General features: G+C 22.7%; 1 protein-coding gene across 5 annotated transcripts in view; it reads left to right on the forward strand.

Moving 5' to 3' along the window:
- LOC122510812 (multidrug resistance protein homolog 49-like) overlaps positions 1-23,871 on the forward strand; it is a 122,001-nt gene that overhangs the window by 62,692 nt on the left and 35,438 nt on the right. For 3 of the 5 annotated variants that reach the window (XM_043625718.1, XM_043625717.1, XM_043625719.1), the window contains 6 exons: positions 10,094-10,230; positions 15,608-15,677; positions 16,752-16,833; positions 17,157-17,350; positions 19,635-19,883; positions 23,283-23,871. In XM_043625718.1, the coding sequence (XP_043481653.1) occupies positions 10,116-10,230; positions 15,608-15,677; positions 16,752-16,833; positions 17,157-17,350; positions 19,635-19,883; positions 23,283-23,871 (1,299 nt within the window). In that variant the 5' untranslated portion in view covers positions 10,094-10,115. The remainder of the gene's footprint in view (positions 1-10,093; positions 10,231-15,607; positions 15,678-16,751; positions 16,834-17,156; positions 17,351-19,634; positions 19,884-23,282) is intronic. The other 2 variants (XM_043625720.1, XM_043625721.1) reach the window with 1 other exon arrangement.

Here is a 23,871-nt window from a genome sequence, read left to right on the forward strand (position 1 = left end):
TATATATTAAAAGAATAATGTTTAACTTGACCGGGATTTTGGAAATTTTTTTTTTAAAACTGATTATTTTGTGAGAAAAATAGAAACATTTATTTTAAGACTTATTAATTATATTTCATTAAAAAAGATTAAATGATCTTCTATAAAATCGTTTTATTTTGTCAGGGAATTTTATCAAAAGTACTGGAAAAATATTCAATTTCTGGAATTTATAAGAAAATTAGAATGAATTTTCTTGTCCAACGTAACAGACTTAAAAAAAGGAAATATTAAATTTAATTTTATATTCTTTCTGTTTCTAACAATAATTAAACAGAATATAATTTTAATTAAATTCGTCGAAAAAAATTTCACATCCTATAAAATAGAGAAAAATAAATCAATTTAAAATTTTTTTTATTGCAATAATATTGTAACAAAACAAATTTGAATTAGTAAAAATTTGAACTAATTAGAATAAAAGCGATACTAAATTTATAAAAATTAATTTTTAAATAATAAATAAAGTAAATAAAAAATAAAAATAAATAAAATTTCTTTGTTTAGAAAATAAATTTTTTAAAAATTCATAAGCAACTTTTTCTATATTTTAGAATGTTAAATTAATATTACTAATATTAATATAGCAATATTAATATAAAATTTTAAAAAGTTTCAAATTGAACTTTTAGAAAAGTTGAATTGTAAAAGATTTTAATTAAAAATTCTGAATAAGTTAGTTTTTTAAAACATTTTTATTTACATTTTTTTTAAATTAGTTATATTTTTAAATATATAATTTTTAATTGAAAGAATTTCAAATTATTCAAAATTTCGTGAAATTGTCTTGTAAACAAGTGGATTTTAGAAATATTTTAGTTAAAATTTCTAGAAAATAATTGAATTGAAATTTTGAAAATAATTTTTAAAAAGTTACAGTAGCAATTTTTGAAAATTATTCGATTTTAAAGGATTTGAAATTTGGATTTTTTTTAAATCTTCCTATGGAAAAATAATGGATAATAATTAAATATTTATTTCAAAAAATATATTTAAGTTCCAAATGAATTTGGAGTTAAAAATATTTTTATAAAATTGTGTTATAAATATATTTTGGAGTTTTAATTATTTTTAGAGCAAACTATAATATTTTTAGGGTTTGAGAAAAAGTCAAAATTTCTCTAAAAATCAGATAATTCTTTCAATCTTTCATGGAATAATTTATTTTTATAAAAATTTTATTTTTATAAAAATAAATTATTCCGTAAATGATTGAAAGAATATTTCACTGCAATATTATATAAGAATTGCCTAATTATAATAATTGAATAAAAAATAATTGATATTTAATAAAAATAATATATTTCATCTAAACAGGAGAATTAAATAAAAATACATAAAATACTTTGAAAAATATTTTCACTAATTTTCACTTTCATTAACGGAAAATGTAAACAAGTGTTTTGGAAATAGTTTTGAGGGCACACAGAAACGCCAACATAAAGTGTTATAAATAAATGAGGTTCGTTGAATTTAGAAATTTTGCAAAACTATTGTTATAAATCATCAATGAGCATAGAACCGGAAGGAAAAGCGGGAATAGTGAGTTTGAGGTTTGAGGAGGGTGATAGGGCGCGAGGAGAGAAAGGTCTCTCTCTCTCTCTCAGTCTCTCTTCGTAACGTTTTGTCGCACCCGCGTGGTTCGTACCCACAAGTTGAACCACAGGACGAGACTGGATCCTACCACTTTTGCACACACTCACACATACACACACACACACACACACCCACTCTCAACTCAATTACCCCTTGAAAAGCAACTTCCACTGTGTCACATGGTTTACGACCACGTAATCCGCTCTCCATCCAACTAAACTGTGCTAAACCATATCATTTTACTATATAGAAAAAAAATTAAAATGTATATTTAAACGCTTACCGTAATTCAATTAGAATTTTTACATGAAAATTCCCGCGCACTTATTTTTTTTTCCCTCCCTTCAATTTAGGTCAAATAACGAAATTTAATATTCGGTGAAATTAATTTCTTTTTACTGCTTCAAGAAAATATTTTTGCCAAAAAATTTTTTGTTGCAATTTGAAAAAAAAATACCTCTTCAATAACAAAAAGAATTTAATTCCTCAAGTGTCCCATTGGAATTATCTTTAGAAATAATTAAATTCTTCTCCGAAATTCAATTATTTTCAAAAATTTAAATAAAATTCTTCTCCAAAATTCAATTATTTTCAAAAATTTAAATAAAATTTTTGTCAAAATTTCAATAATTTTCAAAAATTTTCTCAATTTAATGTTTTTTAATATCTAATATTTTAATAAAATTTTCCAAAAGAATTCAATTATTTAAAACAAATTTAATAAAATTCACAAACCTTTAATTATTTTCATAAAATAATAAAAATTTCACAGGAATTCAGTTATTTACAAATTTTCTATAAATTTCTTTGCAATCATTCAATTATTTTCATAAATAATAAAATTTTAACACGGATTCAATTATTTGTGTAAATAATAACATTTTTTTTAGGAATTCAATTATTTTCTTAAATAATAAAACTCATTGCAGAATTTCAATTATTTTCAACCTACAATTTTAATCAAATTTCTCGAAAAATGTAATTATTCTTAAAAATTTTATTAAGATTCGTTGAAAGAATTTAATTATTTTAAAATTTTCTGATAAAATTCTTTATGGGAATTGAATTTTAAGAAATATTCAATTATTCAATAAACTATTTACTTTTTTATTCAAATAATTTATTTTAATAATTTATAGGAGAATATTTGTTAATAATAGGTACGAAGAAAAAATTAATTTTGAAAAAATTACAAATTATTATTGAAGAAATTCAATTATTTTCAAAAGTAAAATAATATTCTTCGCAAAAATTAAATATTGTTAAAAAATAATAAAATTCTTCTTAGGGATTCAATTATTTTCACAAATAATAAAACTCATCGCAAAATTGAAATTATTTTTAATAATTTTAATCCAATTTCTCGAAAAATGGAATTATTCTTAGAAATTTTCTTAAAATTCATCAAAAGAATTCAATTAATTAAAAATTTGATATATTTTCAAAAATTTTCCTCAATTCAATGATTTTTAATGGGTATCTACTATTCTAATAAAATTTTCCAATAGAATTCAATTATTTGAAAAAAAGAATTAATTAAATTCTACACAAACCTTTAATTATTTTCAAAAAATAATAAAAATTTCACAGGAATTCAATTATTTACAAATTTTTTACGTATTTTTTTGCAATCATTCAATTATTTTCATAAATAATAAAATTCTTCTTAGGAATTCAATTATTTTCTTAAATAAAAAATCCATTTGCAGAATTTCAATTATTTTCTTAAATAATAAAACTCATCGCAGAATTTCAATTATTTTTTCATAAAAGTTTAATCCAATTTCTCGAAAAATGTAATTATTCTTAAAATTTTTATTAAAATTCGTCGAAAGAATTCAATTATTTAAAAGTTTGTTGATTAAATTCTTTATGAGAATTGAATTTTAAGAAACATTCAATTATTGAATAAACTATTTATTTTTGTATTTAAATAATTAAATTCTAGTAGAATTTTGTAATAAAAATTGATATAAAAATGAATTTTAGTTAAAATTTTAGATAATAATTGAATATAAAAACCATTATTGCCTGAATTTTTTGAAATTAATTTTTTTAAAATAGTTTAATTAAATTTCTTTAATATTATTTTAAATTTTTATGTTCGAATATTTTAGTAGAAAAATTTACAAATAATTGAAATTTCGTAAAATTGAATATTGTAAGCAAATGGATTTGAAAATTATTTAAGAACTTTTTCGAAATTTATTGAAAGTAATTGATTTAAAGAAGAATTTTATTTAAGAATTGTTGAAAATAATAATTTAATTGATGATTTTATCACTCGGTCATCTTTAATTGTTATAAAACACGAAGAAATCGATCATTCCGAGTCGAAGACTCGGAATTATCGATATCTTCATGTTTTATAGTTTTAAGTAAAATTAGAAAATTTACAAAAATATTCCATTCAGTTGTTATTAAAATTATTATAATTCCTGTTATTGTTATCAATAATTACTGTACTAATAAATTACTAATAAAATTACTAATGAATTATAAGTACTTCTAATGTAATTAACAATAGTAATCATAATTATTTTATTATTATTATTGATTTGACTTTCGTTATTCAGTCGCGAAATTACTATATTTTTAAGGAAAGGAAATGAGGAATTAGAGAAATATTCTTTTCTGGCAAGGTTCGCGAATTATTTTTAGTCATCTTTTCAGGTCATCATAGCACGCGCCTACATTTATTGGCAAACCAAAGACTAACAATCACATAAGGTTAAAGTACGTTTTTCAAACTGATCATCAAACAATCACAATTTGTAGTACATTTCCGGTCTTTAATAAATTTCGTATTATTTTTATACTTCTCGTCTGGAATAATTTTAAAGAAAACAAAAAAGATCTTTGTAAAGATAAAAGAAAAGTATCTCATTTTCGATGGGAAGGTAAAAAAATTTCAAAATAATTTTATGAATTAATTCGCCTTATAATTTAGTTTTGAATTTTATTTAGTCTCGAACTTTTTATCCTGCAGTTTTTATCGGAGTTTTCTATGAAAATATTATCAAAAATGGAAAATTAGTCGTATTTTAAAAAAAAAATTGTCTTTCCTTTCGTTAGTGGTTGAATTTAAAAACATTTTTTTTACCTTCAATTTTGCGGATGAAACTCATTTGAAAAATGATTCGCAAACTGTTTGACATTTGTTTTTTTCTTTTTTAAGCGTAAAAGAGAGGAATTCGTAAGATAAATATTAAAATAGGGGAAAAATACACGAGAGAGACTTTGATAAAAGGAAAGAAACTTCGTTAGAAGGCCTTTTTCAACAGTTTTTCCATTTTTTTTTCTCCTCCAAGACAATCGTTTCTCTTTGCAATATATATATAATAATCTTCTCTTTACTCTCCGCCTAGACATACACACACACACACACACACAAACACAAAATCTCAGACTCGACTTTTGTGAACTTTTGCCAAACGAATCTTGGTGAAATAATGGTTATTACACCAGAAAAAAATCTTCTTATTAGAATCAAGAGACGTAATTTTAGAAAAGTAATTTTCCCCCCGTGAAAAGTAGGTTTCTTGATATCAAAGAGTTCGAAAGAGCATTTTTTGTTCAAATTAATTTTACTGTAAATAAATAGAAAAATAAATTTTTTTTACAGTGCAAAAAAGTAAGAATAAAATAATAATTAATAATAAAAGTATAAATAGTAAATTATAAAGTTTAAAGAATAATTTAAAATACTCAAAAAAATTAAAGAAAATTCGAGAAAATTTAATTACAGTAAATATTTGAAGTCAACAGTATTTATAGAGTTTGTCCTGTTTAATATTAATAAATATTAATAAATAAATAAGTGGTAAATAAATAAATATGAAAATAAATATTCAAATTCTGTGAAATTTTATAAAAATTCGTAATAATTTCCCTGTAAACAGAATTTTAAATTCTTTATTAATTTTATTTAGCAAAAATTATGAACTCTATGTGTATAATAATTTTTATTTTAAAATTTTGAAGATGTTAAAACGTTGCCACATGGTAACGAATAGATATTTAAGGGCATATCTCTGGAACCTTTAACTTTCATGTCCCTCGCATATATTTCGATAATTTCAATAACTTTTTACTTTATTTTTGTTGGAAATATTAAAGCTTGATAAGATGAATCAGTTCCAAAAGGTTTTACATTAATTTATTAAATATATCAATAATTATTCCAATCTGAGTGCCCGATTTTTTACAATATCTACTTGTCCCTAACCATACTCTCGGATGGGTTAAACGATAAAACTTTGTAATGAATAAGAGTTACTAATTCTAAGACGCATCTTTTTAAAGTTAATTAAACAGTGAACACTTTTCCGTATGAAAATTAAAAATTTGTTAATTTTGAAAAAAGTTATAAGCTTTCAAACGTTGTCCCTCACTTTTAACCTTTTTGATCGTAATCGAGATATTTATCATTTTTCATTAATAAGACAAATGGCACATCAAAATGACTTACGGGAAATAAAAGTTCAAATTATTAGAATTATTTTGAGACATAGTAAATTGATGTGCCTCGTGTCTTCAAAAAACTGTTGTAATTTAAATAACAGAAAACACGCGCGTACAAAATTTGAAAATGACCGTAATTCGAGTGATACTCCACGAAAATCAAATAAAAGTATTTTAAGAGTACTTGTAAATATTTTCGCATGTGCCATTTAACATCCAGTGAATGTGCTTCAAGAAAAAATACTTTATTGCAAAGATAATGTAAAAATATTTGTCAATTACGGTCGACCGTAATCAACCAAAAGTTTTTAGAAAAGAAATTGTTAAGTATGAAGTTGTCGATTCTCACTTTTTTATAGAAACTGTTAATAAATAAAACTGAAGGTTAAGTTTCAATGTTTATATTTTGATTTTTTAGACAGAATAAATGATCGAAAAAAATAAGATATATAAGAAAAAAGAAAAATAGAAAAAAATGAATAGAAATTGGAAAGTTTATGAGTGTTAAATTTAAATAAAATGTATCTGGAAATTGCAAGGTAAACTTTATACATTATAATTTCATATTTTTACAATTCAGTTTAATTAAAATCTATTTTTAAAATAAAAACCATTTTAATTTTTTAGTAATTCAAACAAAAAATAAAAGAAAAGTAATGTTAATGACTAGTAATAATATAATAAATACAAAAGTAATATATTATATAATAATATAATTATTATATTATAAATTATAACCCCTCAGTTAATTACTTTCAACTGTTTTCGATTCTAAAAAACAAACACCTGTTAAATATTTTTTTGTTGCACGTTAAAAATAATTCGCAATTTTAAATAGTTTATAACTTTTTGAAGACGAATCATTTTATCTGTCCACTTGGATATTTTGAAAGCTTATTTCTTAAAGTTTATGTAGACAGAGTTTCAATACTGTGCTCAATAAAAAATTAACAAATTTTTTCTCATTGAAAAGTTAAAGGTTCTAGAGATATGCCCTTAAATAAAAAAATAAAAATTGTAATTTTATATTTTTAGTGCTAAAATTTTTTATTGCAACATTATTCTTCTGTGATTATTAATTATAAATTAATTTGATGTATTTTCATTAATTTTTATTACTTCCTCATAGAGGAAGTATTGTAATACCGAAATTTTTCGAGTTCGATTTTTTGACATATCTTTATGTTATTTGACCTCAGGAGTTCAAAAATGACATTTTTAAAAAATGTCATTCCGTATGTGTGTGTGTGTGTGTGTGTGTAAACATCACATTTTCATAAATATCTCGAAATCATGAAGAGATATTGGACTAAATTTTTTTTTAAATTGTAGATCTCACCTGCGGACATAAAGCGAGAGTACTTTCTGATATATTAATAAAGTTTAACTAAATTTTTTTTTGATTTTTAATTTTGCAAAAAAACGTTTTTTTCCCATAACTTTAAAAAAATGTTAGGACACCTATAAATGTTTTTCCATAATTTTGTAGAGTTTTTTAAGACGCATCTTTTGAGCCCTAATTGAACATTTTTCGTCCATATTAACCGGAGTTATTAAACTTTTAAAAATCAAAAATTTTGGAAAATAAGACTTTTTTGAAAATTTTGTTAAGAAACGTAGAAGTAACTTTAAAATTATTGTTATCAACTTGTAGAGCATTAAAAAACGCTTCGATTGACCTATTTTTGAACCTAATTCGATAATAAATTTCAAAATTATTGGTATTTTAAAAACCAAAAATTGTGAAAAATGACATTTTCTCAACTTTTTTAATTGAAAATTTTTATTTAACTATTAAATTATTGTAACTATTTTGTAGGGTATTTAAAAATACATTTATTGATCCAAAATTTAATCACTTTTACCATATTTATAAAAAGTCATTCATATATTTCTATTATTTTTATCTCTATGAGGAAGTAAAGTGTTCATGAAATGAGCACCAAAATTATATAAAAAAATACAACTTGGCAGCGGTTTTTTTAAATTAATTTAATAACATTTTTATCAATTTTAAATTAATTAACTAATATTTTTATTATTTTCAATTAATGTTCAATTAATTTATTAATATTTTTATTAATAAGTAAATAATAAGTTAATAATTGCCTTCAAATTATATTTATTTTTTATGTGCATATTTTTATAACAGGTCAAAAAATTTTTAAAATGAACGATCACCCTGAGTCAATGTAAATAATAATTTTTATTTACACTTATAATTACATTCATATTGTACATTTCGAGAATATTTTTTTTTTTTTTGTAAAGAAAGATTTGATTTATTCTCATAATTTTATATTTTTTATACACAACGATATCCATTTTCGTACTCTTCAATGCAATTTTCTAGAAATAAATAATATTTTTTTTTATTATTAAGTTTAAATAATAATTTAGCAATAATAATGAAAATTAAATAAAATTTAATTAAAGTAAATATTTCAAGGGAGACTTCAAGTCAACAGTAATAGAGTTTGTCGCGTTTAATATTATTAAGTGGTAAATAAATAAATAAATAAATATGTAAATAAATATTCTAAAAAATGAAAAATATATTAAAAATTCGAAATTTTATTTATTTTTCTGTAAATATTAAAAATTTTTGATTAATTTTATTTAGCAAAAATGATTTATATTAGATATTAACCTCTAGCTAAGTGAAGTGAAGCAAATACTGTTCTGCTTCTCACGCACACAAATGCCTTGTAATTATAGTCTTCGTAATCATCCTTCCAAAAAACTTGTTCAATGCAGTGAACTATCAAAAAAATTCGTTTATTAAAAATTATAAATAATTTACATATTTTTAATAGAAAAAAATACATATTTTTGCTTATGAACATAAAAATTTTAACTTACCATACGCTCTACTTTTATGATGATGAAAATATTTATCGTCTGATGGAATAGCAGCAATTGAACGATAATGTATTATGATACACATAATGCATAAAATTGTAAAACTAAACAATTGCATAATGAACGTTTATGTTTTCTTTTCTTCTTATTGTTATTTTAATAAAGTCACAAATCTGTTAATTAATAAAAAATTATTAACTACTGCAAGTAATTATTTAACTTAATATTTATTGTTTGTTATATTTTTTAATACAAATTCTTTTGTTGCGTATTCATTTTCTATCTGTATATTTAAATTTAAAAAAAATTAATATAAATAAATAATTCATAAAATTTATTTTTTGTTAGTTTAATAATTATTTTGTTATAAATATTAAATAATAAATAAAAAACAAACATTATAAATGTTTTACCGTACAATTTTGAAGATGGCAAAACTTTGACACATGTGAAAGAATAAAAATTTATGGAAAAAAATTGTAATTTTATATTTTTGGTACTAAAATTTTTTATTGCAATATTATGCTTGTTCGATAATCTTGAAAGTTGTGAAGGTGAAATATAAGATAATGATAAGTTTTTAGTTTCAAAAGTAACAAATATTCTATTTTTTTTACAGACTTTTTAAATTATTATTTTTATTTAACCTAATATTTATTAGTATTAAACAATAAAGTTATTAAAAATTATATTATTAATGTAATAATTATATTTTCTGCATTTAAAATTCATAATAATTAATATTTTTCATTAATTATGAATTAATTTATTAAAATCTGTTATTAATAATATTTATTGAATAAATTTATTATTGAATAAATTAATAATAAACATTAATATATCTTTGAATAATTTTTTCTCCATAATGAAAAAATAAGTATTCCTTTATTATTTTATTTATTTTATTTATATATTAGGTAATTTAGTATTTTTCATTAATTATGAATGATTAATTACCAATTATCAATTATTAATTAATATTGTCTTATTCTTAATATTCTTATTCTTTCTTATTTTATTTTTATTCTCTTTCTCTTAATAATGCGTAATGAAATTTAATTTTGGAATAAAAAAAATGTATAATTTAAAATAAAAATTTATTTACGTTGCAAATTATTTATTTTTGTTACAGAGTTGTTAACTGAGAATGCGCGATGACACAGCGAATTTATCAGTGGTCCTCGAATCCTCTCGAGACTCATCCACAGGATATCCAAATGGAACCCCACAAGACAAACTCAAAACGACCAGAAAAAATCCACTCGAGGTGTAAGTAATCAATTTATCATTTTTATTATTTAATTAAATAATTTTTCCTTCTAGATCGAATATAAAAATTCCTTTTCAAACTAAATTTTATTAATTCAAAAATAGTAAATGTCTAGGAACAATTTTTTATAATTAAAAAGATGATTGTAAAGAAAAAATGAACAAAAATTGTAGTGATAAATTAATTTTATTTACAATTTTTGTTCAAAATTTAAATAATCAAAAAATTGCTTCGAGTAAAAGTTATTCGAGATTAAATTTTTAGTTGGAAAATTTTTTGAGATTAATTTTTTTATTGGTAAATTTTTTCCGAAATTTTTGTTATTGATAAATTTTTCGAGATTAATGTTTTTATTGGTAAATTTTTTCCGAAATTTTTGTTAAATTGGTAAATTTTTGAAGATTAATTTTGTTATTGGTAAATTTTTCGAGATTAATTTTTTTATTCATAAATTTTTTTGAGATTAATATTTCATCATTATTGTGAATAATAATAATATTCTGAATAACAAAAATTTCCTTTGGGGAAAAAAATAAAAATAGAAACGTTTAGAGTTCTTAATTTAATTATTTATTTATTTGAATAAATTTATTCTCAATGAGCAAATAATTAAATTGACTTGAAATTAAGTTTAATTCGAGAATTATTTCATTGTAGAGAGAAATAAATATCGAAAAATAAATTTTCACTCTAAAGTAGAGAAAGTTTAGAACGTAGAAAATATTTTTCTATCAATATCCTTTTCCCGTTTAAAGAAAAAAATGAAAGAAAATAATAATAAATGGAAAATTAAAAAGAAAACCCGAGAATCGTTATTTACATGTGTAAAAGTTTGGTTTTGCAAGCCCAATGTAGAAACGAGAGTTGGAACGATAATCAGGATGTTCTGGTCCCGCGATGATATAGAATCCGCGCGTCGATCGCAGTTTTGTTCGTGAAACTTTGAAAACGGTAATTACACGTCGCTAATGGTGCTCCTTTGGGAATTTTCCGACCGACTTTTAGAAAGCGCAGTATCTTAAATCCCATTTTTCCTTCAGAAGATTTGGAGTAATTTTCAAAACCAGATTCCCTCGCTGATGATGCATTCCAATAAAATCGTAAAAAAATTTTTAAAAAATATTTTTGTCATAAAGTTTCGTTTGATTAAAAACTCATTGTTTCGGTAGATAAACAAACATGTAATAAAAAATAAAAAAAAAAATGTTGGTATATTTGGTAAATAAATAGTAAAAAACTAAATAATTTGGGAAATTACTAAAAAAAATAAGATTAGCCATTAATTTTTACTTAGTTTCGTCAAATGGTGAAGTATTTATGAGAGCAAATTACTAATATTTTGATTCTTCCCAAAAAGTATTTACTAAAGTTTATTAAAATTATTTGCTAAATTTTGTTTTAATATTTAGGTACGAATTACTAAATTTTACTAAAGTATTTGCTAAAGAATTTAGTAAAAAAATAGGCTAAACATTGCTTGGGTATTTGCTTGGTATTTAGTTAATATTTTTAGTATTCTATTTAAGTATTTATAGTAAATACTTTAAGTAAATACTTTAGTAAATACTTTAGTAAATACTAGTAAAATTATTGACAGTAAAATAAATGTTTTAATGAACAAATTACTAAAGCATTTTAGGAAATATTTACTCTAGTTTACTAAAGCATTTGCTGAAAAAATTTCAAGAATATTAGTAAAATGTTGCAAATTACTAAAAAATTGTGACTCTTACTAAAAAGTATTTGCAAAGTGTCGAAACTATTTGGTAAATTTTACAGAAGTATTTAGCAAAGATTTACTAAATTTTACTAAGGTATTTGCTGGAGGATTTAATAAAAGAATGACTGAACATTTTTCGGATATTTACTTGGGTAAATATTAATAAAATTACTAAAGTATTTTAGAAAGTACTCACTGTATTTTACTAAAGTATTTGCTAAAGAATTGTTTCATGAATATAAATAAAGTATTTACTTAAGTAAATATTTTGTTTATGCAAACAAATTTAAAAATTAATAATTAAAGTATTTGCTTAAAATAATTTTATTGATACAAATTACTTTAGTACTTTAGTAATTTTAGTAATCAGTTACCACAATATTTAGTCACATTTACTAAATTGTTTCTTTAATTACTTCGTCATATATAAAAAAAACTATAAACAAATTTACTAAACTATTTAGGAAGTTACTCGATAAAAAGTATTTACTAAAGTATTTTAGTAATTTTATTAATTATTTTATTTCAGAATTTAGGCAAAGCTAAATTATTTCATGAATTACTTTATCATTATCAAGACAAACTTTTAAAAAAATTACTAAACTATTTAGTAAGTTATTTGCTAAAGTATTTACTAAAGTATTGTAGTAATTTTAGTAATCAATTTACCTCAATATTTATTTAAATTTACTAAATTATTTCTTTAATTACTTCGTTGAAAACAATATTGAAAACAAACTTTATCAAATTTACTAAACTATTAAGTATGTTACTTTTAAAAGTATTTACTTAAAGTACTTTAGTAATTTTATTAATTAATTTGCTTCAACTAGTCATATTAACTAAATTATTTCTTTAGTTACTTCGTTATATTCAAAAACAAATACTATTCTGAAAGTTACTTGCTAAAATATTTACTAAAGTACTTTAGTAATTTTAGTAATCAATTTACTACAATTTTTAGTCAAATTTACTAAATTATTTCTGGAATTACTTCGTCATATTCAAAACAAACTTTTAAAAAATTTGTACTAAACTTTATAGGAAGTTACTGGCTAAAGTATTTACTAAAGTATTTACTAAAGTACTTTTTATTTTAGTAATTTTATTAATCAGAATTTTTAAATTTGAACGTAATTCAAGTTTTTAAAAATTTTACCAAAAAATTCAGAAAAAGCAGAAAAAGTATTGAGTAAATTTTTTTTTTCATCAAAATATTTAGAAATGGAATTAATTTTTTTTTTTGTTATTCTGAAAAGTATAAAGAATGATACGAAAAGTAACTGTATTGTTAAAAAAAAAATAGAAAAAGGAAGTGAAGCTCTTTCAGACAACATTGAGTGATTTATGAAGCGTTTGATTCACCGCGAGAAGGAAACGGATCCGTGTCTAGAACTTCTATCACGACTTTAATCGGACGTACAGATGTCAATTCAATCCCCCTTTTGTTGTCGATGTGCTCTCCTCGTGTACATTCTTCTTTGGCCGTTCCGAGTTCCATTAAGACCCTTTTATCATTTCCTCCTTTTTTTCTCATTGATATCACTCTCGATCAATCCTTTGATCCCAGAAAACTACGTTATAAAATTTCTCTCTTTAAATGAAAAAGCTATTGATATTTTTTCTATGGTACAATTATTTTTCTCGAAAACCGTGTGAAAGGGAATATTATTTTTCAAAAATTGAACAATTGTAACTATTTCAATCAGTAAAAATTTTAGGCACTGATTTTTATTTCTTTACAGACGAATCAATAATTTTAGTTGATCAAACAGTAATTTTTAATGATTAATCTGTATTTTTTACTGACCAATCAGTAATTTTAACTGATCAATCAATCATTTCAACTGATAAATCAGATATTTAATTCGATTAATCAGTAATTTCAACTGATATGAGTTAATAATTTTAACAAACTAGTTAATCAATTAACTAATGAATCAGTGAATTTTAAATGATTTTTTTATCATGATCAAACTAATAAATCAATTGTTAATGAGTTTGTAAAATATCACTATTATTTTTATTTCTCACAGATATTAACATTTTTTTACTCATATGACTTTTTACACCTGCTCAAGTTATTTTTCCGTTTAAATGACTGATTTTGACTAATAAATTAGTGATTTTAAATTTTTTACTGATGAGTCAGTAAATTTTACTGATGAATCAGTAAAATTCAGGTGATTCTCAATAAAAATGTAGGATCCATAAAAGAAAAGTCGATTAGTGAGTTGAAATCAGTAAAATTAATATCCATTGAGAAAATTATTTTAGTTTTAGAAATCAGTAATTTTACTGATGACAGTCAGTAATTTTTACTATTAAATTCCTAATTTTAAGTAACGAATTCATTAACTTTCAGTTCTCTCTAAATTTGAATCAGTTAAAAATCACTGTGACAGTCAGTGACTGACATTTTATTTCTGTAATCAGTAAAAATTAACTGATTGTCAGTTTAAAAATGACTGAGTATCAGTAAAAGACTGTAGTTAAATTTGACTTATTAAATCAATATTTAAAAAAATGTACTAAAATGTGAGTTATTTTTAACTGTCAATCAGTTATTTTTAAGTAGAAATCAGTAGAAATATTACTATTTCAATTAGTGACTGACTTTTTGCTTCAAAATTAGTTAATTTTAACTGATTCAATTGAAATTTAGAGTGCTGTGATTCTCTATTTAGAATTAGTAATTTTCACCTATAAACAGTTAAATTCATTGATTATCGTGAATTTTTAAATAATTCTATCAAGAATAAAATATATTTTTATTAATAAATCAGTGAAATTTCACTGATTTTTAAGGAAATTTCCTGATTCAGTATAGAAAAATTATTCACTTAATTGAAAATAAGAATTTTTACTAATTTCACTTCAGTCAATGAATTGTCGTTGACAAATAATTAATTTTCACTGATAAATTGGAAATTTTTACTGATAAATAAGTAATTTTTACTAATGAATTTACTACTTAGTGAATTTTGCTGATTCATAATTGCTCATTCATTCATTTATTTTCTTTTACTAAATTAAACTAAAAAATCAGTTTGTAAGAAGATTTTCTTTGACTGATAAATCAGTAAATTTTAACTGATTTTTAAAAAAAAGTCAGTCACCAATTTAAACTAGATAAAAATTTTAACTGATGCAGAATTTAAAAACAGATTAATTGAGTCAAAATTTGTCAGTGATTGAAATTAATGATTCTTAGAATAAAAATTATTTACTGATTTAAATTTAGTGCAATTTTTACTGATTAGCTGAATTACTTTAAATTTTAACTGATTCGAATTAGTGATTTATTTATTTAATGCAATATTTACTGATTCGAATCAGTTAAAATTTTTAATTCTTTAAATCACTGTCTTCTTGCTTTTGAATCAGGTAAAATTTACTGATTCATCAGTAGAAGCTTTCTTTTTACTGATGAATCATTAAATTATTGCTTTTGAAAAAGTTAAAATTTTAAACTGATTTAATTTTCATGATAAGCTGATTTTAATTTTTACAGAAAATAATCTCAAATTATTTACAGTTTAAAAAAAAAGAAAATAAATAATTTCGAATTTTAATTAGAAAACAAAAACAATTCCAGTGCAAAAATAAAGTAACATAAAACGCGTGTGTCTACGGTAAAAATATTTCGTTTCCAGACACACAACGAGACAAGGACAAGGCTAATGGAGAAGTGGAATATATGCTACAAGAAAATGGAGAACCAATGTACGAAAAAAAAGCATTATTAATTTCCCTTAAATAGGAATTAAAAACAAAAAAAGATTTTTTTGAAATTTTCTCAATGAAATGGAACAAGTAAAATAGATATTTATTTTATAAAAAGCGTATATACAAGGGAAAGTAAATAAATTCAGCAAGTAAATGCAAAAGTACTGTGTGCATATATATATATATATATATATAGGAGAGGGAGAGAGAGTGAGAGAGAAAAGTAACGAGAATTCAATGGCACGATCAGAGTACATGAAAGGAAATGTTACACTGTGCTGGTCGCTTGAAAATCGCTTTTGGTGCGAATAAGAGAGAGATTCAAATCTCTTATTTCTCTTCACAAGCAAAGAGATACATGGTTCCATTCAATTGGAACAGTTGCATAGAGTTCTTGAGAGAGCACTTCCGACAGAAACGCTTTACTTCAATTTTCTTCACTTCCGGAAGATTCTGCGTCTTTCATGAGATTGAATTGCAGATATTTTCCAGGACGTTGACTCGTGATTGGACCCCGTGATTAGACTTGATAATGCATTTCTGCTTTTAAATTGGCTAATTTACACATATTTTCAAAATTGAAAATCATTTCGAGTACTTTTTTCATTAGACGTTCAAAATCATTTTTTTTCTCACTTCTTTAATTAAAATAATTAATTTTTTACGATTCAAAATTCCCCTTCTTTCAAAAACAGTTTTTTGATTTAAATAAATATTTGTCAATTATTGAAATATAGTGGAATTTGATTAATCCTGATGATGAAAATATTGATTTTTTGTATAAATTTAAATTCAGAATAAATATGTAGAATTTGACGAGATTTAAGACGACTTAATTTACAGGGGGAATGAGAAAAAAGAAGGGGGAGGGGGGTGGTAGACAATTAGAACTGATAGAAAAATTTCGAAGAAGATTTCTTCAATGTATTATTTAAATATTGGAAAATCATGAATCGTTATGTCGGAAGTGTTCTCTTTCCTTTTTTTTTTCTTTATCGATAATAATGGGGAGGGCATGACTTTGTAAGTCGAGCACGATGTTAATGAAGCATCAATTTCTTCTGTCCACAGTGAATTCGTGCCCCCTCAAACCAAAGAGGAGAAGGTCGTTCCTGCAGCACCTACACTACCGCCCGTACCTTATTACAGACTAGTAAGTATTAATTTTATTTCATTTTTTTGACGAAAAATAATAAAATTGTTTTGGAATAGAAAAATTAAATTAACAATTTTATTTTTTTCATTATAAATTTTACTATTATAATTATATACCTAATTTAGAAAATAATAGAAATTGACAATATAAGAACTTTTTGACTATAAAACTAATTTATTTAAAAATTCTAAATTCTAAAAAATTCTAAAATTGATAATTTATTTATGAAAATGTATATTTAATCGAATTGAAGAAATTAAATTTTTACTATTAATAAAATGCAGGGAAAAAATATGAAACATATTGAAATTTGTTTTTAGTTTCGATTTGCAACATTTGGGGAGCTGATGCTTGTGTGGGGGGGTCTCTTTATGGGAACCCTCACTGGACTTTGCATTCCCATTTCTACCATTCAGTATGGAGAGTTCACGACATTATTAGTTGATCGTAACAATGAAAATGAAACAAGTACCGAGACTATTATTATGGAATGGTTTGGAGGAGGAAAAATTTTGTAAGTTCATTTTTATTTTCAATATTTAAATTACCGAATTTTATCTAATTTTTAGGAATTTAAACATTTAGACAAAATATTTTCCATCACTTTTGTCAATTCAATTATATTCAAAAGTAAGAAATTATTCGGAGAAATTCAATGATTTTAAAAAAAATTCTAACGAAAATCTCGTCAAGAATTATCAATTTATATAAATAGCAAAATTTTTCCCCGAAAATTCAAATTATTTTCAAAAATTTAAATAAAATTCTTTCCAAAATTTCAATTATTTTCAATATTTACTATTTAGATAAAATTTAGAAAAAAATTTAATTATAAAAAAAATTTTTTGATACAATTCTACGAAAATATTCAATTACTTTCATAAATAACTTTTAATTCGTAGCAGGAAATCAATTATTTTCAAAAAAATTTTAATTAATTCTGCAAAGAATTCAATTATCTTGATAATCAACAAAATTCTCCACATAAAATTAATTATTATAAGAAATTTTAATGAAATTCTTTTCCAAAATTCAATTATATTGATAAACTAGCTGTCGTACCCGTCTTCGACGGGTTTTAGTTTCTACCACTCTTTGGTTAAAGATAAAAAATTATCAAAAATTCAAAAAACCGAATTTCTTAAAATTCAACATTTTTTCTTCTTTTTTATGGCATTTAGCTTCAATATTTTTGGGATCATCAAAAATACTTTACTTATTTAAAAGTCTTTAACCTTTGGTAAAAAATTTAAAATTTTCTAAAATTATCAAAAATTCAAAAAACCGAATTTCTTAAAATTCAACATTTTTTCCTCTCTTTTATAGGGTTTAGCTTCATTATTTTTGTGCTTTTGGAAAATACTTTACTTATTTAATAGTCTCGACTCTTTGGTAAAAAATCCAAAATTATCAAAAATTCAAAAATCCGTTTTTCTTAAAATTCAACATTTTTTCTTCTCTTTTATGGGATTAAGCTTCATTATTTTTGTGCTTTTGGAAAATACTTTACTTATTTAATAGTCTCGACTCTTTGGTAAAAAATCTAAAATTATCGAAAATTATCAAAAATTCAAAAATCCAAATTTCTTAAAATTCAACATTTTTTCTTCTCTTTTATGGGATTTAGCTTCATTATTTTTGTGCTTTTGGAAAATACTTTACTTATTAAATTGTCTCGACTCTTTGGTAAAAAATCTAAAATTATCAAAAATTCGAAAAAATTCAAAAAACCGAATTTCTTAAAATTCAACATTTTTTCTTTTTTTCTATGGCATTTATCTTTAATATTTTTGTGCTCTTGGAAAATACTTTACTTATTTAATAGTCTCGACTCTTTGGTAAAAAATAAAAAATTATCGAAAGTTATCAAAAATTCAAAAAACCGAATTTCTTAAAATTCAACATTTTTTCTCCTCTTTTATGGGATTTAGCTTCATTATTTTTGTGCTCTTAGAAAATACTTTTCTTATTTAATAGGCTCGACTCTTTGGTAAAAAATAAAAAATTTTCGAAAATTATCAAACATTCAAAAATCCGAATTTCTTAAAATTCAACATTTTTTCTTTTTTTCTATGGCATTTATCTTTAATATTTTTGTGCTCTTGGAAAATACTTTACTTATTTAATAGTCTCGACTCTTTGGTAAAAAATAAAAAATTATCGAAAGTTATCAAAAATTCAAAAAACCGAATTTCTTAAAATTCAACATTTTTTCTCCTCTTTTATGGGATTTAGCTTCATTATTTTTGTGCTCTTAGAAAATACTTTTCTTATTTAATAGGCTCGACTCTTTGGTAAAAAATAAAAAATTTTCGAAAATTATCAAACATTCAAAAATCCGAATTTCTTAAAATTCAACATTTTTTCTTTTTTTCTATGGCATTTATCTTTAATATTTTTGTGCTCTTGGAAAATACTTTACTTATTTAATAGTCTTTATCCGTTGGTAAAAAATTTAAAATTTTCTAAAATTATCAAAAATTCAAAAATCCGAATTTCTTAAAATTCAACATTTTTTCCTCTCTTTTATGGGGTTTAGCTTCATTATTTTTGTGCTCTTGGAAAATACTTTACTTATTTAATAGTCTCGACTCTTTGGTAAAAAATAATGATTTTCAATAAATTAATTTTAAAAATGGAAATTATTTAAAAAGAAAAATTATTTATTTTCGTATATTTTAATATTTTATGTAAAAGTTTTTTATAATTATAAAATTTACGTGTTTACAAATAAGAATAAATATTAAAATTATAATGTGCATTTTTCCTTTTCTTTTTTTTTTTGTTGTAAATTTTAGATACGCAAATGCAACATACGAAGAACGCATGGATGCCTTATATGACGATTCAGTGGCTTTTGGAGTATCGTGCGCAGCATTATCATGCTTTCAATTTGTTTTTGCAATTTTCACTGTTGATTTACTCAATATTGCTGCATCGAGACAAATCGCAAGATTGAGAAAAATGTTTCTTCAAGCGGTTTTAAGACAGGACATGGCGTGGTATGACACTAATACATCGACAAATTTCGCCAGTAGAATTACTGAGTGAGTACTCTTTTTTATTTTTTAAAATAAAAATTACTTTTTTAAATAATTTTTAAACAAAAAGTTCAAATTAATTTTCAAATTAATTAAAGTTCGACAAAAGTTCAATTATTCGAAATATTAGATAATTTCCAGTTGGACTTAGTTTCAGATAATCGAAAATTTTATTAAATGTTTACTAAACAATTTTTTTTTCTAAATATTAATTTCTGATTTTTTTATTTAACTCTGTCTGCAAATCAGGGATTGATTAATTTACGTTTTTTGACAATTCAAAATTCAAATTGATAATTAACGCAATAGTGCCTGAATATTGTGCTTTTTAGGAAAAACAATTTTCAACAAAAGTAATATTTTAACGTAATATTCTTAATTGCTAAATTTTCCATTGTTAAATTCTTAATTGCTAAATTCTCCATTGTTAACTTCTCAATTGTTAAATTTTCAATTGTTGAATTCTTAATTATTAAATTATTGTTAATTGTCACTTGTCAAATTGGAGATGTGCCTTTGAATTTCTCAGATAGTTGATAAAATGCGTGTAATTCGCATAGATGTAAGATATAATTCTATATAGTTGAGAAATTAACAAAGTAAACGGAACAGAGTTGCAAAAGAGGAAAGTTAGTAAGTCGAATGATGCAACAGGTGATGTTAAGAGGTCCCTAAAAGCTTGTCTTCTGTGTTTCTCTTTAGCCAAGTTACGCATCTTTTAAACGATCTGCCAACCAATTTCCCATCTCAGATATTCTATTATTCTATTTTAAAGGGGGTTGAGAAATCCCCTTGACAATTTAATTCCCCGTTTGTTTAAATTTTCAAATTAGAAACTTCATTTCAGAATTTAACTTCAAACTTTGATAGTTTATTTAAATTCTTCTCTTCAGTTTCTGAATTTCAATTAAATTTATTTAATTGCATTTATAATTTTGCAAAAATTTAATAATTCATATAATCTTTTTAGAAAAAAAAAATTTTTTTATCAATTTTAAAAATAATAGAATTTAAAAATTTTAAATTCAAATTGTTGTTGAAAACACTAAAATAATTCAATTTTGGAGAAATTGCAAATAATTTTTTGCAGACATTCAATTATTTTCAAAACTAATAAAATTCTTCTCATAAAATTCAATTATATTTAAAATTAAAAAAAAAATTCTCCTCAAAATCCCAATTATCTTTGTAAATAACAAAATTTTTCCCCAAAGTTCAATTATTTTCATAAATAGAAATAAAATTCTTGTCCTAATTTCAATTATTTTCAAGATCTACTATTTTAATAAAATTATCCGAGAAAAATTCAATTATTAAAAAAAAAAATTAATAAAATCGTACACAAACATTTAATTATTGTCAAAAATATTAAAAATTCCACAGGAATTCAATTATTTACAATTTTTTTATAAATTTCTTTGCAATAATTCAATTATTTTCATAAATTTTGAATTATTATAAATTATTATAAAACATGAAGAAATCGATCACTCCGAGTCTTCGACTCGGAGCAATCAATATCTTCATGTTTTATAGTAAAATTTTTTTATAAGTTGTTTAATTTCAAAAAGGTTTGAATTTGAAATTTTGAATGTCTTAATTCCTGTGGAAAAATAATAATAATTAAATATTCATTTAAAAAAGAAATTATTGATGTTTTTAAATAATTTTACAATTAAAGAAATTCGTAAAAATGTAACGGAACATTTTTTTTGAGTAAAATTTTTTCCTTTATTTTCTAAAAATTCAAAAATTTTCATTTTAAATGAAAATTTGTAATTGACAAATAGAATCTATAAACATTTGTTTCGTTTATTTTCAAAAAAAACTTTGAATTTTATTAAAACAATTGTAATTAAAAAATTGAAATAATGTAAATTATTCCCTTATGAAAACTGAAAATTTTCTACAAAAATATTAAGAAACGGGAATATGTAATGTTTTTTTTCCCAAAAAAATTCTTTTAAAGATTTCAATTATTTTCATAAATAACATTTTTCAAAGTATTTCAATTATTTTCAAAAATTTTAATAAAATTCTTCTCCGAAATTCAATTATCTTCATAAAAAGAAAAATTCTTTTGAAAATTTCAATTATTTTCTCAAATAATAAAATTCTTATGAGGATTTCAATTATTTTGAAAAATTTTAATAATATTCCACCTAAAAATTCAATTGTCTTCATAAAAATTAAAATTCTTTTGAAAATTTCAATTATTTTCAAAAATTGTAATAAAATTCTTTTTAAAAATTCAATTATCTTCATAAAAAATAAAATTCTTTGGAAGATTTCAATTATTATCTCAAATAATAAAATTCTTCTGAGGATTTCAATTAATTAAAAAAATTTTAATAAAATTCTTCGCAAGAATTCAATTATCTTCATAAAAAGAAAAATTCTTCGAAGAAATTCAATTATGTTCCAAAAATTTGCAAAAATTCTCGTCAAAATTTCAATTATTTATAAAAAAAAATAAAATTCATCTCCGAAATTTAATTATTTTCAAAAATTATAATAAAATTCTTAGCAGAATTTCAATTATTTTCAATACAATTTTCATCAAATTTCTCAACAAATGAATTAATTCTTAAAAATTTTATTAAAATTTGTCAAAAGATTTAAATTATTTGAAAATTTTGTTGAGAAAATTCTTTATATGAAAATTCAATTTTAAGAAACATTTAATTATTTAATAAAATATTTTTTTGTAGTTAATTAATTGAATTCTCGTAGAATTTTCTAATAAATATTAATTTAAAAATGAATTTCAGTTAAAATTTTAGATTATAATTTAATTTTGAAAGCATAGCGTGGATTTTTATAAATAATTGAATTTTCAAAAGGTTTCAAATTAAAATCTCTGAAAATTTGAACTTTTCATACTTTTAATTAAGAATTCTGTAGAATTAATTTTTTTCAAAAAGTTTAATGGATTTTTTCTTAATTATTTAAAGTTTTTAGTTTCTAATACATTAAATTGAAGACAGTCTAAATAATCAAAATTTCATAAAATTAAATTGTAAAAAAAATTTAAAAATTATCAAAGAACTTTTTGAAAAATTATTTTAAAAAATTGACTTAAAGAAGAATTTTAGTTGAAAATTATGAATAATCGTAATGATGAAAATAATTTTTGAAGAAGTTACAGTAACAAAGTAACAAGTTTTAATATTATTATAAGTTATTGAATTTTAAATTTTTGAAAATTTTAATTTCTATAGAAAAATAATAATGATTAAATATTTATTTAAAAATGAAGTTATTGATATTTTCGAATAATTTTCGTATTAAAAACTTGGAAATATTCTGGAAAATCTGGAAAAGTCAGGGAATTTGAAAAGAGGAAAAGCGTGGTAACCCTGAAAAAAAAATGATTCTCATCTGTTTTCTGAATTTTGTTTGCAGAGACTTGGACAAAATGAAGGACGGCATAGGCGAAAAACTTGGTATCTTCACATACCTAATGGTCTCATTTATTTCATCGATTATAATTTCATTTATTTACGGTTGGAAATTGACCCTCGTCGTATTGAGTTGTGCACCGGTGATTGTGATTGCGACGGCAATAGTGGCGAAGGTGCAGAGTTCCCTGTCCGCCTTGGAATTGGCGGCCTACGGTCAAGCGGGAACTGTCGCCGAGGAAGTGCTGGGCGCAGTGCGAACAGTGATTGCATTCAATGGCGAGCAGAAGGAGGTCGACAGGTACTCGACGAAATTGATGCCAGCCGAGAAAACTGGCATTAAACGGGGATTATGGTCGGGCGTTGGAGGCGGCGTTATGTGGTTCATCATTTATTTGAGTTACGCCCTCGCCTTTTGGTATGGCGTTCAATTAATTCTCGAAGACCGCCCGAAGGAAGTCAAGGCATACACGCCGGCAGTTCTTGTCATTGTATTCTTCGGTGTTCTCGCCGGTGCGCAAAATATGGGTCTCACTTCACCCCATCTTGAGGCATTTGCTGTTGCCCGCGGTTCAGCTGCTGCCATTTTTCAG

The sequence above is a fragment of the Leptopilina heterotoma genome, unplaced genomic scaffold, assembly GCF_015476425.1.
Source record: "Leptopilina heterotoma isolate Lh14 unplaced genomic scaffold, ASM1547642v1 Lhet_76, whole genome shotgun sequence".
In the NCBI taxonomy this organism is placed as follows: Eukaryota; Metazoa; Arthropoda; class Insecta; order Hymenoptera; family Figitidae; genus Leptopilina; species Leptopilina heterotoma.